The 17,479-nt window shown below is 38.0% G+C and overlaps 1 protein-coding gene across 2 annotated transcripts in view; it reads left to right on the top strand.

The window, feature by feature from the left end:
* Positions 1-24: 24 nt before the first annotated feature.
* Positions 25-17,479, top strand: part of CLCN3 (chloride voltage-gated channel 3) — a 71,908-nt gene continuing 54,453 nt past the window's right edge. For both annotated transcript variants that reach the window (XM_027635512.1, XM_027635510.1), the window contains exons 1-2: positions 25-141; positions 13,948-14,123. In XM_027635512.1, coding sequence (XP_027491313.1) covers positions 13,964-14,123 — 160 coding nt within the window. In that variant the 5' untranslated portion in view covers positions 25-141; positions 13,948-13,963. The remainder of the gene's footprint in view (positions 142-13,947; positions 14,124-17,479) is intronic.

Here is a 17,479-nt window from a genome sequence, read left to right as displayed (position 1 = left end):
CCCCGCCCTGCCCGCGCCGAGGGGGCGGTGCCGGCGGCGGAGCGGCCGCGGCTCCGGGGCCGAGCCCGTGTCCCGCTGCCGCTCGGAGGGAGGATGAGCCAGCGCCTCCCCGGGGAGCAGCGGGCGGCGCCGCCTGCGCAGGTACGGGACGGGACGGGACGGGACGGGACGGGACGGGGGAGGGCAGGGCGAGCTGGGCTCCCCCGCGGCGCGGCAGCGAGCGGGGCTGAGGCGGCGGGAGGAGGAGGATGGGGATGGGGAGGAGGGGAGCGGCTAGCCCGCAGCCCTCGTCCGCGGAGCGGCTGTTGCGCCCTCGTCAGCGAGATGGCTCCGTCTCGCAGTCGGGGGCGGGAAGGGAAGGGAACGTGGTGGTTCCCGGCGGACCCCTCTCCTGGTCCGCCCGCCTCCCCCGAGGGCCCGGGTAAGGCAGGAGTGCCCCGCGTGTTTACACGGCGTAACCACGGCGTGCCACCCCATCCCCGCGTTCCTCTGGGCAGCTCTCGTGCGCACACGGAGAGCGAGGGGCTCTGCGGCTGGGAAGGTCCACGGTCTCCTCCCCACGTAACCAGCGTTGGAAGGATTATTCCGCTCGAGTTGCTCGCTTTATGCTGGTTTACGGGTTAGGCTAGTAGGGCCGCTCTTACCCAAGGGGTGAGATAGTGGGCTCTCTCCTTGGAGCCTCTCAGTTAAATGAGAGTGCAGATCAGCGAGTTTAAAACTGAATATGGACTGCATTCTTTCATATTGTTTCCCTACTTGTCCAAAATCTTTCCCTTCCCTATCCAAAAACATGGGAATGGCTGTGAAACAAGTGTGTATCAATTCTCACCTAAAATGAACGTCTGAGAGTCTGACAGTGGAAAATTATGTGCTGATAGTGAACTATGTTCAGTGTAGCATGGTAAATTTGCTGTGTCACACTTAAAATACTAAACTAAATTTGGGCCTTACAACCAAATAAAATGTTTCTGGTGCTAAACTATGTTAGAATAGATGCTTAAATACTTTTGGCAATGTGTCAGTAATGGTAATCGTCTGGGTGTTAGGACTTGCACCTCCTCTTTGAGGTTGTGGGACCTCTGAAGTTTATGATGCAGAGTTTTGAAAGAAATTGTCAGGTGTATTGGTGCTTTTTGCTTTCAGATGCTTTTCTTTCTGGTGGACCTGTGAAGGGTTTATGTTCTGTATCCCTTAGCAACAGATGCTTCTTTGCAGATACAGCTATTAGAATGAAGGATGTGTTGGTATGACAGATTTGAAAACAGATAGTCCTCAATACTGTTTCTCTGTTTAAGGAAATGTCAATAAGCTGTAATGTAAAATTAAAAAAAAAAGTGCGTTATCGGACATGTACCTTTGTGAAGTATAACAAATAAGTCCCTAGAGAACTCACCAGCTACCACTCTCATTTTTTCTAAGATAAGTCTTTCACTGACTAACTGCCTTAAATTTGATGTCTTGTCTCTTTCATTGGCAAGCAGATGTAAACTTGCTTCAAAGTTGTCATAATGGGAAGGAGTTCTGCTATGAGAAAACTGCAGGTAGCTTGAAACACAATGACTGTGCATCTGTCTGCAACAACTGTGAAAATAAAACTTATACAGTGTCCAGAAAAATGGAGCTTGTCTCTTGCTTGCTTCTGTTTAGTATTGGTATGTCAGTCCTAAAACAGTAAATATCATGCACATTGTGTATTGTAATATTTCTAGAAACGTATTTTGCTGATTGTATGATTCCCAAGGCTGTCTTTGCCCAAATTTTTGGTGTCCTCTCTCTGTAGTTTTCTATGCTACTATTCTCCCTGTGGTGCATGCTTGCAAGTTAAAGTAATCCTAGGAAAAATACCTTCTTTCTCTTAATATTAATTTGTAATAAGAACAACCCTATCCAAATTCTTGACTGGGAAAGACACTTGAAGCTGTTTGTCTTTGCTCTTTGTGACTGCATCACTCTGAACAACTGTATTTTATGAATTTGCCTGCATTTTTCTCATGACTATATTTGTACTTCTTCTTGTACTCTTTTCCACCCCAAATGTTTGTAGCAAACTGATGTTTAAATGCAAGTGAGAACCCACTGTGCACTGGTTATTCTATGAACACATGGGTCTAGCCGTGTAATATATGTTCTCCTGTTCACTGAATATACAGTTTGGCTCCCCCTCCCTCCACTTTGCTTTGGGGTCTCCATATGCGTGTATCTTACCTTGGCATTTGAACAGCAGAGTTGCATTCCTTGAGTGAAAGCTCTAAAGCTGGGACAAGTGTTCCAAGTTCACAACCATTGCCAAAAGGCATTCTAGGAACATTCAGATATTTTTTTCCTGCCCTTATTTAAGTGACTTCATACACGTGGATAGGTGTAACTGTGCAAATCAAGTTTTCAGGGTAAAGTTTTATAATAATTTGTAAGTAGGGATATTTTTAACTTGGTCATACTAAAAAAGTAGAATAGAAACCCTACTGCTGAGATTTGTGCCAGAATTGATAGTGCCAGTTTAAGTTCATTTCCTAATTCTCAGACTAGTTTGTGTGTTCCTAAATTTATTGCTTTGGCATCTTGACAACAGCAGTAACCCAGTAACTTCCAAAGGTTGTCAGCAGTGGCAGTAATCACGTGCATGGAACTGCTTACATACCCTCCTTGCTTATTTTCCCAAAACTAAGATTTCAGTTTAATGTCTGTGAGCTTCAAGAGCAAGTTCCCAATCCTGTCCTCCTTGTGTCAGCCGTTCCCTTATGTCATAACCTAAAAGTGCAGGTTCTGTGTTGGCTGAGTTCTAAAAGTTGTTCAGGTGTCAGGCCAGCTTTGTACCTGTGCTCATGAACGAGGAGGCTCTGTGACAGAGTAATTCACGCTTGTTTGTGTGCTGAGCTTGGAATATCAGAAAGTTGACAGTTACAAATTTTTATAGTTGTTAAACTTGAAACTTGGTTTTGAATTTTGGTAGCCTTTATAAAATCATCTGAGAGAATAATATCTAGAGAAAACAATACTCATTTAAATTGATTCTAATATGAAAGAGAGTTATAAACAGAGAAAAGTTTGCTGGGACATGTACTTTGCTTTAAAAAGATAGAAACTGAAAAATGTAAATTGTTGAGATAGTGGTTATACTTAATGATCTGATAATATCTGTTATTATGGGAGAAGAGAGTTGACAAAGTAATTCCTAGGCTTCATGCATAATAGAAAGGATTCTAGACAAAGCTGTTAGAACGGTTGCAAATCTGTTTACATCTGGAGTATCCATATTAGTTTGTATTATGTAGTAAGTAGTCTTGAATATATACTCCTGGAAATGAATGTAAAGAAGAGAATTCATAATTTCATAGTGGGTACTAGCAGTTATTTTTGTTGACTTGCAGAGAGTCTAGTGAGCTGTTCTCTCCTTCAACTTTTTAGGCATTCAACCGTTTTGTTTGTTAAGCATTTTCCTCAGGCTTTCTAGTTACAGGAGTAGACTATGCTTACTTTGGGAGGGTAAGGAGGAATAGTAAAGAAAAAAGTGAATTAAGTTTAGTCCTGAAGCACAGCCCCTTTGATAAAAATAACCTTTGCTGTTACTTTTTCTTATGTGTGGTATATTTTGATAAATTTCTCTAAAAAGTTCAGAAAAGAGAAAATACTGAAATGTGCATTTTGCATGTTCATACTGCAATAAAGTATAATGAAGAAACATTTCCTAATTGTAATAGCAAAAATGGCATTTCACTTCAGTACTTTATTTAAATTCCAGATAGAGCTACTGAGGTGACTTAATACTTTGACATCCTGTCAGTTAAAATTCAACTACTCTGTTTCCTGAAAGAGAAGTTTATGTTTGAGTTCCTTCTACTCTTATCTCCAAATTAGTGTTCTCTGCCAGATTTGTTGGATTTTGATGTTATCTGCAGTTCTTAATCTACTGCAGCTTTTCCCCTGAGTTTTCTGCTGTTAATTTGTCTCACACATGTGTTGGGGAAAAAAAATCAGTTCTCCCTATGCTTCCAAAACATTCATTTTCTCAGTTTGAAAATTTCCAAAGTAGGTATCTGTAGGAAAGGAACCTGAAGTTTTCTTTAATTGTTATTTGACTTTTTGCTGTTTGTCTTGCAGAAAACTTTTATTCTCATGTGAAAAACTACAAGAATATGTAAACACTTTAAATTATTATCAGTCTTATAGACTTAGCAGTTTTCTTCTGTTTTGTGCTGAGATGTGAATATTCTTCTAACTTATTTAGTAAAACTTTTAAGACAGTTGAGGAGACCTAACAATCTGTGTACTGAGTATATATGTTGTTACCCCTGTTACAAAATTGTCAATGTTTATTGCTCTTTAACAAATTTTAAAAAATGTTTTGGTTCTTTGGATGAGTAGAGGATGGATTATTTTTAATAAATTTTATCTATGAACCCAGTGAACTGACCTAATCTCCGTGGTTATATAACACTTTTAAGATAACTGACCTTCTTGTTTACTCTGTTACCTAGAAGCCTTTTAGTAAACTATTGGTGATTTTTTTTCATGTTGCTGTAATATTAAAAATCTTACATGAACACAATTTCTTTTTTTCTTGTAAAATACCCACCTTGAGTCTTGCTTTCAACTTGATACCAGTGTTGAACAGTAAATTTCCCCCTGGACTCTCCTACCAGAAACTTGTCTACCATTTGTAGACCCTGATAAAGTACACGTAATTTTAGAAGCTGCCCTTGCCAACCACTCAAGTAGGTTTTACAGCTGGAGAGAAGAATATTCAAGTGAGGGGAACTTGCTGTGCATTGAGAACTGCTAACACACTTGATTTACTAAATACTTTGCTTTTGGTGGTGTTATGCATCTAAGGCTTCACGGCCTTTGATTTTTTTTAATCTCCTTTGGACAGAATATTGTGTATATTGAAAAGCATAAACAATCTATTAACAATCTGTTTATTAACATCAGAGTTTCACAGTTCTCTCTGAAGAGATTTATATATTTATTTAATCTTTGAAAATGACCAGAACCGCCACCAGTGATGGTTGGATGTGCTGTTTTTACAAAAATGAGGTGATGTCTGTGTAGTCCAGCCAAGAAGGTCAACCATGAGCCAGATCCAGGTGTTGATTGCAGATCACTTCAGTCCTTCCTCACCTTGCTGTCTTAACACTGTTGCTTGAGAGGATCCAGAGCAAGAAAAAGAGTAACCCTGCTGTCAGGGCTCCTGGTCTGGAGGTTTAAATAGGTTGTCAGTTTATCACTCTCTTACTGTGATGTCCCACCCTCAAGGGGAAGGAAGCACCCAAGATTCAGGGATGCCCATTGTCAAAAGGAATGGCAAGTCAGAGGGTCTGCAACCAATCAAAAAGTTTTATTACTAAATTACACACATAAAAGTTGATATGTTAGTCCCTGACCTACTATATTAGCACATGGCATTAGGTTTTGGATGAAGGGGTAGGGTGAAAGGGAAGAGAGGAAGGAAAAGATGAATTAAAGAAAGAAAGAAAGGAGAGAAAAAGAGGTCACTAGTCCTGATTCCAACGTTAGTCCAGCTGATGGGATATTCAGGGTCCTAGGGGCTCCACTTGGGCTTGGTGAGGGTGCCTTTCTATACAAAGGTTTCCCTTCCCTGAAGATAGATTTCTTGCTTTCTGTGCAAATTAGCTGTCATGTGCAGTCTGTTCTTTCAGACTTGTGTGGAAATGGGTTGGAGGGCTTTGGGGGGGGTCTTGGTTAGTCTTGATCCCCTCCTACAGTTCATGCCCACACTTGGCCTCATTCGTGTCCTTGCACAGTTGTGCTTATCTCCAGGAACTAGAACAAGGATGTTTGTCCCGGAAAAGTGCTGCCCCACCTCTGCATGGCCCCCTTCTCCAGCCACATCTTGGTCTTTCTCACAGCTTATTAGTACCAACAATCCTTGTCTGTTATTACTAGCTGTCCTTGGTTGGCTCCACAGCCATCCTTCTATCAGTGTTTGAGACATACACATTAGCCCCTTATCTTCTAGGATTCTACCATGACATATACCATGAAAAATACCCAGCTGTTTTTGGTGACCAAAATCTTGTCACTTCTAACACTAGTACAATGGATGTGTTCCTCTTTAGCTGGTGTTTTTTTCACTCCTTTGAAGCTGGAAAATCATTAGTAGGGAAAGTAAGGACCATGAACCACCAGGGGTCCCCACAAGATTTCACAAGCAGTGGTCCTGTTCTTGTGATGTGTTTTAGAGAGGTCTATGAGATTTGTTCCTTGATCTCAGAGGCTTTAATGAGTCTGTAAAGAAGTTTGAATGCAGTGCAAGGACCTTAAAAATCTGTGGCAGCTGCTGTTACTGAGAAGATGCTTAGAGTTATACTGGGGATAGTGGTACCTTTTCAGGTTCTAATTTGACAATCCTGAATTATATTGAACTTGAACGAAATTATCTGAAAGATACTCAAGTCAGGTGTGACCCTGAATTTATGAATCTGTACGCATAGCTAGGAACTGTTCAGTGCATTACTCTGAAAAGTTAAAGAAAATTAGTACAAGTAACAAGATTTCTGGTCATTCTGGTGGTGTGTGGAAAGCTCTGCTCCATTTTTTTGTATAACTCTCAGATGACTGCAACCTCAGTCCAAGTTAAAAAGAAGCAACAACCTCTGTAAACTGTAAGGAGACACTGTTGCAGCGTCATTTCATCAAACAGAAAATGAGCATTGTGACCTAAGACTCAACAGACAAAAGTTACATTGTCTACAATAGAAAGTGCAGTCATAGTTCCTCCCCTTCTAAAGAGGAGTATGGGTTGTACCTTTCACTTGTCTTAGCGAATTGCAGTGTTATTCCTATCTGATCATAAAAGGGACACCAGAAATTTTTTTTTTGCCAAGGAAACTCTCCCTCTTTTCTTATCTGGACCAAATATTTGCAGCTATAGGTACTGACCCATTAGTTTGGAAGCTAATACTACATCTTATATGTATTTTAGGTTTGCTCCAAAGTGGCAGCAATGGACACAGGTGTTTACCATAACTCGACTAAGGATGAGTGTTTACCTGTGAAGCTTTTGAGTTGTATTTGCTTTATAATATTTGCTTTTATATTTAATTCAAGTTCATGCTGAGGGATTATGTTCTTTACTTTTTTTCCCCCCTTCTTTTTAAGCTGTTAATTAAAAACCCCTTAAAGACTTTGCCACTCATGGAGCTGTTTGTTACTGTACCTGTGTGGGAGACTGCTCTTCAACTCCGATAGCAGACTTTTTTTCTAATGTATCAATAAATGAGGTTAGTTTAGTAAGTTTAAATTGGAGTTCTCAGCTCATCCAGCCAGTTTGGGTTGAATGCCATTAAAAAGTATTCACATTATTAATTTGGTGGATGTGAAAGGAGCAATCCTGTCCATCAGGTAGGCTGATATCTTTGTGCCAGTGAGTATAATTCTTCAGCTGTCACAACTATGGGTAGCCATAACTTTACTAGTTAAGACATTTTAGAGAGCGGAGATGCAGTGGTTTTGAATAATTTATACAAACTAAAGTCAATGCCCTTAACACTTGGCATCATATGACTAGAAGCATGAGTTTGGTATTCATCCTGTAATTAGGCTGTCAGGTTTTAGCTGGGTTTTGTTGGGTTTTTTTTTGTTTGGTTGGTTTTTTTTTTGTTTTTTTTTTTTTTTTTTCCAAGGAGATAAAAAGTGCTATAAAAATGAGTATTTATTATAGATTCTGCTTTTGTGAAGATCAGGTAGATAGTGGTGATATTTGTATTGGTATATATCATAAAAGTGAAAAAACTTTTCAGGCTGTTGTTATGCTAAGCGTTTTTAACTAAGAGTGGCAAGATTCAGTAGAACGTGGATGTGAAATACTGATTTTTTGTTGCAGTTATAAAGCTAAGACTTACTTTACATGTATTATCATTTCATGTAGCTTCATCTTTTTGTTTCTTTTCATGTTTGAGTATCAGCATTTGAGTCTTAGTTTTATTTTTGAAGTAGCTGTGAAGGAAACTAGAGCAAGTTTTACTTAGGTATATTTTTGCAAACTGACTTATCTTCTATTTCAACAGAACGTCGGAACCTACTACATAAACTCAAATGGATTTTTTTGGTTTTAAACTCAAATAGTTTCAGTTAACTGGAAGTGCTCCTTTGTGACTTTATTTTTCTAAAGATGCCCTAAAAATTTGCCAAGGTCCTTTCTTACTAAAGATCTCTCCTGAGATTAGTTACAGATTTACAGAAAGGTTTGGGTTAGAAGGGACCTTAAAGACCATCTAGTTCCAACCCTCCTGCCATGGGCAGGGACACCTTGCGTAAGACCAGGTTGCTCAGAGCTCCATCCAACCTGGCCTTGAACACTTCCAGAAATGGGGCATCCACAACTTCTCTGGGCAGTCTGTTCCAGTGCCTTACCATGCTCACAGTAAGGAAAAGAAAAAAATTAGTTTCCAGTGGGTTTTTTTGAGTGCTGCAGAGAAAGATCTGAGTATGTATTTCTGTAAAGGTTAGCATATGCATTCCCTACATTTTAACAGTTTGGATTCTTGAGTATCTTTAAGAATTTTTGTGGTCTAAGCTAACTTGAGAAAGTTTAGGAAATCTGCTTTTTTGCTCATCTTCCCTTCTGTATTTGATTTGAAGTGTTGAGATTTTTCTGAGCCTTTTTATAAAGAAATAATCTGCTAATGATCTAAAAATTACCGTGGGATATTCCTGAGAATTCATGCACCCTTTTCCAAGCCTGGAGTTTGAAAGATGAGTGATGTTCTCATCTTGCTTAAATATCTTCATGTCACAGACAAAATAAATAAATGGAGGCGAGATATGCTGAGTCTGCAATGAAAATAGAAATGTAATTTCCATGCTGGTGAGACTAAGATGAAGAGTGGCCACAACATGGCCTTTGTTTCAGAATGATTGTAAAATTCTTGTAATTTCAGGGTTGAAAATTTCTTTCTAAAGGGCAGGTTTATTTAAAAAAAAAAGATGATACTGCAGTATTTTAAGTTAATGTAATATGAGATGTTTGGAATTAAGAGATCAAAGCTCTTCTTGGCTGCTTCTATCTTTTGGGCAGGTGTTCTGGCATATATCCCCATACGGGGGATATATGTCAAAATTTTAATCTAAGTATGGGTGTGGGAAATGTTTCTGTCATATTATTTATCTGTTTCTAAAGTATACAGTAGTTGGATACTTACAAATAAGATGATGTATATAGAATTTCTGACCATTTTATAACACTTTTGAACGTTCCTAACATTTTAAATTCTGTATTATTTTCAAAATTTTTCAGCAAATTACTCCTCCGTTCCTATCATCTCCATTTCCTTGACTGTACAACACATTCATATGTATAAAGATTGTATTAAAAAATTTAATTTCATCTCCTTTTGCTTTATGGGTGCGTAGCATTTCTCACTAGGTGCTGTCCTGGAGCAGGGTTTGCAGGAAGGTTAGATGTTAGTTAGGGGACAGATGACTGCCTTTTAGCTCTTAGTACTGAGAAGAAAAATTGAATATTACACTGATTTTTGGATTAATCAGTATTCTTCTCAGTTTGGGAAAGAGCTCTTCTGTTAAGATGAATCATTGTGGGTTGTTACTGATTTGTGGGTTTTTTTGTGTTGGTGGTGTTTGTCGGGTTCTGTATTGTTATTGTTGGGGGTTATTTAGTTGGTTTTAACTTTAAACCATTTAAAGCAAATTTGGAATCTGGAAGAGTACTTTTAAGTTTTCACTCCACCCCCTTTCTGGGGGAATAACAAGCTTAAGATGCCCTTTTTCCCTGCCACCCCTTTATATATGACATATGGGACAACAGAGCACATCCTGGAGATTTACCGATTGCTTGGATCACCTGACAACAAATGTCCTGTAAATTAGACTTCTTACTGTCCTACTCTGTCTTTTCCAGAGACATGTCTCTACACTGGAAGTGGTTCCCTCAGCTGACTTACTTCTCTGCTTGACCTTTTATTTGTAGGGCTTGAAAGATAAGCAGGATGTCTGACGTTGGAGAGCTGAAAAGTGCCTGTGGTACTAGATCGTGCAGGAAACTGCAGTAGCCTTACATGCTTTTTCTACTGTTAATGTAGCTGTTTCTCCACAGTTCTCCTTTACCAATTTAGTTCTTGCCTGCACTGTATTTAATTAGATTTTTCACAATTTCCTATACCTGTAAACGGATTACTTTCTTTGCTCTCCCTAGTCACAACAGGTAAGAAATCCTGCTTTAGTTCCCTCTTCTTCAGTTTGGTTTGTGTTTTTTGGTGGTGGTTTCTGATTTGGGTTTTTTTGTTTGGTTGAGGTTTTTTTGTTGTTATTTAATTTTTTTAGTACCAGTGGCTTCTCTGTTAATATGCTTTTGTAGAATCATTTTGATGGGTTAGGACATCCTGGAAGTACCTTAGTAATAGAAGTGTGATGGGTTAGTTGTTGTACTTTTTTGGCTTTACGATCTTTTCATAGAAGATTTGGATATGTGAGTTGAGTCAAATTCCTTTCCTGTTCCAAGAGCTTCCTGGATATTGCTTATGTTTTCTTTTTTTATTATTCTTATGCTGCATTGCTTCAATATTTATGGGTTTCTTTCAAAGATAATATGAAGCACTTTTGAGTCTGCTTTCTGGGATATTTGGACTAGGCTCTGAATCAAAACTGTGGTGCTTTGTAGAAACAAGTTAAAGGTAATATTGTGAATGTTCTCAATAATCCTTTGTAATTCCTCTTGGATTTTTACAGTAGTCTAGATTGAAAAAAAGGTTTATTGCTTAAATATTTACTGTAAGTAGAATTCGTTGGGAACCTGATGTAGAATTTTTTGTTTACTTTTTCAGGAGATTGAGTTTGACTAGCATTCAACCAGTACCTTTTTACCCCGTTGGCAATTTCTTTTGAGTAACTTCCATTTTTCCCCATTTAGTGCCTGTCTGGGTAGGGCATGGAGTCTGTGGAATGAATCTGATGTTACAAAATGGCAAGTTGGCTGGTTATTTCTCCCTTCACAACTCCATAAGCATTTGGGCAACCTCTCCTGTATGAATGCACTCTTCCGGTGTCCACAAATGATAAACTGCACCAGAGTGGGTCAGGCATGATACTGGTTCTCTTCTGGCTGTTGTAGCCATAGAAATAATTTTCCTAGCTCTTCGTTTTCTTTATTATTGATGCTCCCAGCAGTCTGTTTCCAAGTGGGATTCTGCTTTCTGTGGGTAGTGCTAGCAGTGTTTTAGATCACGTGAACACATGCTTATAAGTTGTCTTGAGCATTTAACATAGCTCAAGATAGTGCATCACTAACCTTTTATCCTGTTCTTTAATTAATTGCAGATAGTGGTGGACAAAGTAGTGACCGTTATGCTCTTTAAAAGTAAAATTTTACTCCTCTGCGAAGCTTATTGACCAGTTAACGTTCTCTGGTGTGTCAGCAGCAGTACTTCTACAGCAGGATACCTGTAGTGTTTCAAAATAAGAAAAGGTCTGTACTATCATGCCTGTCACACAACTGGAGGCATGTATGTGCCAGAGGAGTTGGCATGTGGAGTCACATTTGTGGAGAGGTGATAAGGGGCTGCTTTGTGATGTGCTTCGTCTGGCTCTTGAGAGTCTGTTGGTTTTGTTTATCAGTTACTGACCAATTGATGAAACTTTCCCTTCCATTGTAGCCCAGTCTTGAAAGCATTTTCTCAATTATTGGAAGATTTAATATGTGTAATCTACTGTTCTAACATTTATCTATGGAGACATTTATCCAAGAGAAGAGTTATTTCTCTTATTCTGAATGTGAGATTTGTAGTAAAATTAACTGAAGCTGTGAAGTGTAATGTAGATAAAATCATCCTTTATTTTAAAATATACATTTGCAATGTTCTGTCTTTATACTGCAATAAATATTTCTGGTGAGAATATTACAGGAAAATGTCTTTATTAGATGAAAAAACTGGATGTGGCTTCCAAACTTGGTACAGTAATTGAAAGACTTAGCAGATTTTAGCCGTGCCCTCAGTATGGAGCAAGCACAATACCACATGGATAAATAATAAGAGAAACCGCTACTTGTGCTCCCTTAATTTGCAGCAGTTAACACTATAGAGTTGTTTTCCTCTGAGCTCCAGTATTGCTTTTGGTAATTGTGTTTCACCTGTGGTTTACACAAGAGATACTCTCACTTTTGTACACTCACAGTAATAATCTTCAGAAGTTCTTGGAGCAGTTGTAATTTTGAATTTGGGGCTTGACACCAAAGTAGTAGTATTTTTTGGGTCTACATTTGCTACCTCTGTTGTTTTGATAAATTTACAAACAACGTTTTGTGATTTCTAACTGAATGGTGATCTTTCTCCTCTATGTTAACTGATTTCTGCTTTGTAGTAAAGATTATTAAATAAGTCGGGGAAAAAAACCTTAATAAAAAAAAGTAATGTCTACAATAGGACACAAAAGACACAAAGGACACAAAAGACACAAAGAACACAAAAGACAAAACCTTACATTGTGTTACAGGGGTTTTTTGTGTCTTGTGCTTTTTATCTTCTAGTACTACTTCCATGGACAAGGCAGGAGAGTGTTCTGTCTCCTTGCAACTTCATCAGAATGTGGGAAAGGTCATATGAATATAGAATAAAGATTTCACTTCAGCAGGAGGCCAGTTGACAGATGGGAGTCCATAATATGATTTTGATGCACAAAGCAGGTGGAGAAAAGCAACAAATGATGCATTGAGTGGAAACACTTCTAGAAAGTCCCAGTTTCATCTGCGCTGTGTGGCTTCCATTTGTGATAACACTCCAATGGAACTGGCGAAGTGATATTAACAGACCTTCTGTGAGCACAATAAATGAAATAGACTGTTTGTGTTCTGACTTTTTGGGAGGCATGTTCTTTGTAGGTGCCATTTTTTGGGAATGCCAAAAATTACTCTGTGTGAAAAGTTAGGATCTTTTGAACAAATTAAAGTGTTAGCTTCTGATTAAATTATAAATTGTGATCTGATTTATTTGGGTAAAAAAATGGAGATGAATGGAAGAAATTTAATTGAAGAGAGAGTATGTTTTAAATTGTAAATATCTTTTTAAAGAAATAAGAATGAATAAAGTCAAACAGATCTGTCTTGCCCAATAGCAGATCTCTAGGGAAGAGCAGAAGAAGAGAATAAGCATATGCACATCTGCAGAATGCTCTCCAAATCTCCAGCATTTCCACCAGAGGTGTTGTTCTTAATAGCTTTTGATATTGGGGAGTTTTTTTGTTGTAGTTCTGTGAGTTTGTCTGGCTGCTTTATGAACCATTGCATTCTTCTGCAAAGTGGCAAAGAATTCTACCACTTCGCTACATACTGTATGAAGGATTAGCCCTTTTTTATCTGCTTGTCTCCTCACTTTTTTCATTATGACATGTAGGGCTACTGACAAACAACTGACCTCTTCACTTTCTTCACACCACTTGTGATTCTGCTGACATCTGTTGTCATCTTCTGCAGTACATCTTTTCCAGACTGAAGGGTCCTGATCCATTTTGTTGTCCTTTTAGAAGGAAAACTGTTTTGTTCTGTGTCATCATTGTGCTCTTCTGTAACCTGTTTCAACTCTCCTATATAATCCTTTTGGACTTTCGGAACTATATAAAGTATTTAATGTGTGGACAAGCTGTGGATTTATATAAGGCTTTAATGAAGTTCTCTCTCTTAACTGATAATTCTTGAATCAGATTGATTGGGGACTGCTAGTGCATGCTACGCTCTTTCTTGAAGCTTCATTAGTACATTGGCCTGAGAAAACATCATCCAGTTAAAAATCACTGGAGATTTTTGTAAAATGTTCTATATACAAAATGTTCTGTATTACTGCTACCTTTTTGTAACTTGTAGTATTGTGACCTTAACAATTTTTTCCCCAAAGCTTGAAATACTAATTTTATTTGATATAAACTTCTTAGTATTTTTTAAATTTTCAAATAGAAAATAACTTTTTTTCTCTCTATATATAGGTTATAAAGCAGCTAAATGGAGTCTGAGCAGCTGTTTCATAGAGGCTACTATCGAAACAGTTACAATAGTATAACTAGTGCAAGCAGCGATGAGGAGCTTTTAGATGGAGCAGGAGTAATTATGGATTTTCAGACCTCTGAAGATGACAATCTCCTCGATGGTGATGCATCAATTGGTAAGTTTATTTCCACTTAAAAATTTCCCTAGGTTGTATTTTTATTGGTTGGTTGGTTTTGTTTGTGTTTGTTGCTGGTTGTTTGGGGGTTCTTTTGTTTTGTTTTTAAATAACCAAACCTGATCGTTTTCTGTTTCGCTAATCTGTGCTCCCGACAGATGCTTTAAACCTCAAAGTGGCTGAACATTTTTCTGTGTGCTTGCCTAACAGTTACATTGTATGAGATAACTTCTGATATGAGGCAGATATTAACATGCTTCTAACAAATGACAAACTTCCTGTCAAATAGAAGGATGGCTTTTTTGCAGCTACCTGGTCTTGCTACACTGCAGCAGGATTTTGGAAGTCTCATTGTCTTCAATATTTCCGTGATGCAGAAATTAGCAGCCTGTTTTAATTGTTGCTTGTGGAGATAAATCTGTTTGTGCTTCATTCAGCTTCAAATCTGTAAAACAGAGGCAAAAGCCATTTAAGTAGAGGTGTTGTAAAAAGCAACAGAAAACACTATATGAGCTCAGCTTTTGACTAGGTAAAAAGTTGCTAAGAAAACTTTCTACTGTGAACACTGTGAAAGCACTGAAATAATACAAAGAAAGAACTGGGAAGCTCTTCCTCTCTTTTTTTTTTTAATTTAAGAAAGCAGCTCATGGAGTGAGAGCATTAACAGTTCTTTTAGCAATAGTCAGAGAGGTGAACTGAGAGAGGGGAAAAAAGTAACGTCTGTGAGACAGTAAACTTGGTTAAATGTATACTCTGGTCACTTCCTTGTATTTGTTTAAAATCAAACTCAGTCTCTTGAGTTTTCTTTTTTTAGCACCTTTTCCTCTCCCGTTAACATTCAGTTGTCTTCCTTCCCTGCAGTGTGTCTTCCTTCATATGTTTTCCCTTTGCCGCACTTAGCAGTTGGATGTTGGCATTGTACTGGGTAGTTGTGCCGTATCACTGTAAGCATCCTTACCATCTGCATTCCTTCTGTCTAATTAGATATGTCTTCAATGTGCAGTTATTTAACTTGTATACCAGTACAAGTATTACGAGCCAGGACACCTTCAATCTAAATAAAAATTCCTTCTGGGACATTACGTGGAGAACACCAGCTCTTAAACGTTAGGAAATTATTAGGTGAACAACTGACTTCTGTGTATAATTCTTTGTTCTGAGTATCTGGCAATTTTAATAAAGCAAGTGCCTTGCTTGTCTAACATAATATTTACAACCTGTACTAAAAGTCTGAAGCTACTCTGGTTGTTGTTTATAAAAATCATTTCCATCACTTCAAGCATAAAGGAGAAATAAGTTTGCAGTGAAACAGTTTCAGAACCAGTGTTCTGCCCTTTACATGTTGTGAAATCAGATCCATAAATTGAGTCCAAAGAGATGAGGTGGTTGTTTTGTTTGCATTGTCAAAATCAATGCTAATTCCTGCACATGCCAGCAGCTCCTGGCTGTTGTAACACTGAAGTATTAGAATGTGCATTGGTACATAAATATGAATGTAATTTCTTTCCTGGAATTTAATTTTTTGCTTATGACATAGCAGCTCACCCCAATTCAGGACTCTTGGTAAGAGGCAGCAATAGTAATAAGCCCTAGTATTTTATTTAAGTGAATGGTGATTTATGTGTCTCTATACATGGAAAATGTTTTATTGTACAGGAAATCATAGTAAATATCTTAGTAGTAGACCAGAATCTGGTGTTAACTCTCTTTTTAAGGTGGTGATAAGAACATACTTCCAGAAACGTTTCAAATAATCTTGCATGCAGAAAGTGAACATCTTTGTCTGTCATTCCTTAGGTGTCCAAATGTGTCAGGTGGTTTTTCTTTTGTGTTTTTAATTCAGCAAATCTCATTGACAAGACCAAACTAGGGCTTCCTTGCATATACCCTTTCTGTAATCCTCTGTTACTCACTTAGCATCAACTGGTTGGTTGGTTGGTTGGTTTAATCATTATTATTATTTAAATACTCTTATCCTTTAGCCCTATTTTTTTTTGTTAAGTCAAGTACACATGAATTCATAATACAGTATCTGTCCCACCTCCTGAGGAAGGGCAGGACCATCCTGGTAACTGGAAGATCACATGCTTCTCGGCATTGCAGACCCTCCAGAACATGATGTGAATGCAGAGACCTTAGGTTTAGCTTTGTGCTTTAGCAAGTGCACCCTGCCAAAATCAGGAGCCTTGTTTAAGAATATAGTTTGTGTTTTAAGTCTCTGGGACTGGAAGAATTTATAAGCCTGGTATCTTAGCAACATGAACATAATGGCAACAATGTATCTGTACTTCAAATGATTGTGGAAATAATGTAGTTAAATATAAAGCTGCATAGCTGCAGAATATAAACTTGTCATACAAATGAGCACAGACATGAATTTATCCAATCTGGATAAGTTGCCACGGACAATATAGTGTGCATCATAATTTTATAGTTTATGTAATAAAATATAGAATCACAGATTTTTTAAAAAAATCAAGACCATGCAGTGAGGAGAAAATGAAGGATTAAGAAATAATCTTTCTTTATTTCTCTTCTTTTTTTTCAGCTAATGAAAACGGAACCAGAAACTGCACATATATTATGTAGATAAAAGGCTAAAAATGTAGAATGTCTAAAGTAAATTGTAGTCTTTCCCCTTTGTTGAGAGGGCAGTAAGTTAAGAGAAGTCTTCTTATTTCAGTAGGCTTGCTAAGTCCCTTGGCTCTCAGGACAGCAATTCTGAAAGCCTGCACAGTACTGCTATTCACATTTCCACTCATACTTAACTGCTTGACTGAGGCTTACAAAGCTATTGAGGCTGTTATACAGTGGTGAATATGCTTTCTGTTGAAAGCATGTGGAAATTGGATGAATCTAGGAAAGAATACTAACCTCATATACTCCTTGTCTTATGTGGGAAATTCATTGATACTATATGGGACTGAACAAATGAACATTAACTAAAACCAGTCTTTAGAAAGTTTTATCACCTAGACCTCTATTTTTCTTTACTATTTAGTTGACAGTGAGTTGTCTGTTTAGTGAGTGTCATGTCTTATTTGAAAGGTTTTGAGGAGTTCCATGTTAGGGATTCACCATTATCTCAAAACCAATGCTGAACAACAACCTCGTTTCTCTTAACACCATCTGAAAGCATGTATGTGACTGTCCTTTACTGTCTTATCTGAGAAAAATACATAAATTGTGATGATGTAGTATTGTATACTAAATACATATATATGTATAGCAATTATGTAAGTAGTATGCTGTGTGCCTGTTATGTTCTCCAGTAGCTGCATAAATGTCAGACTTTTAGTGGCAGTATTATGGAGAACAAGTAGGTATTGTGAAATTGTGAATTCTTTGAGCAGTAT

This window comes from Corapipo altera, unplaced genomic scaffold (assembly GCF_003945725.1).
Source record: "Corapipo altera isolate COAL_440 unplaced genomic scaffold, ASM394572v1 22b, whole genome shotgun sequence".
NCBI lineage: Eukaryota > Metazoa > Chordata > Aves > Passeriformes > Pipridae > Corapipo > Corapipo altera.
The sequence above is the reverse complement of the archived record's forward strand: the minus strand, read 5'-3'. Positions and strand labels throughout refer to the sequence as shown.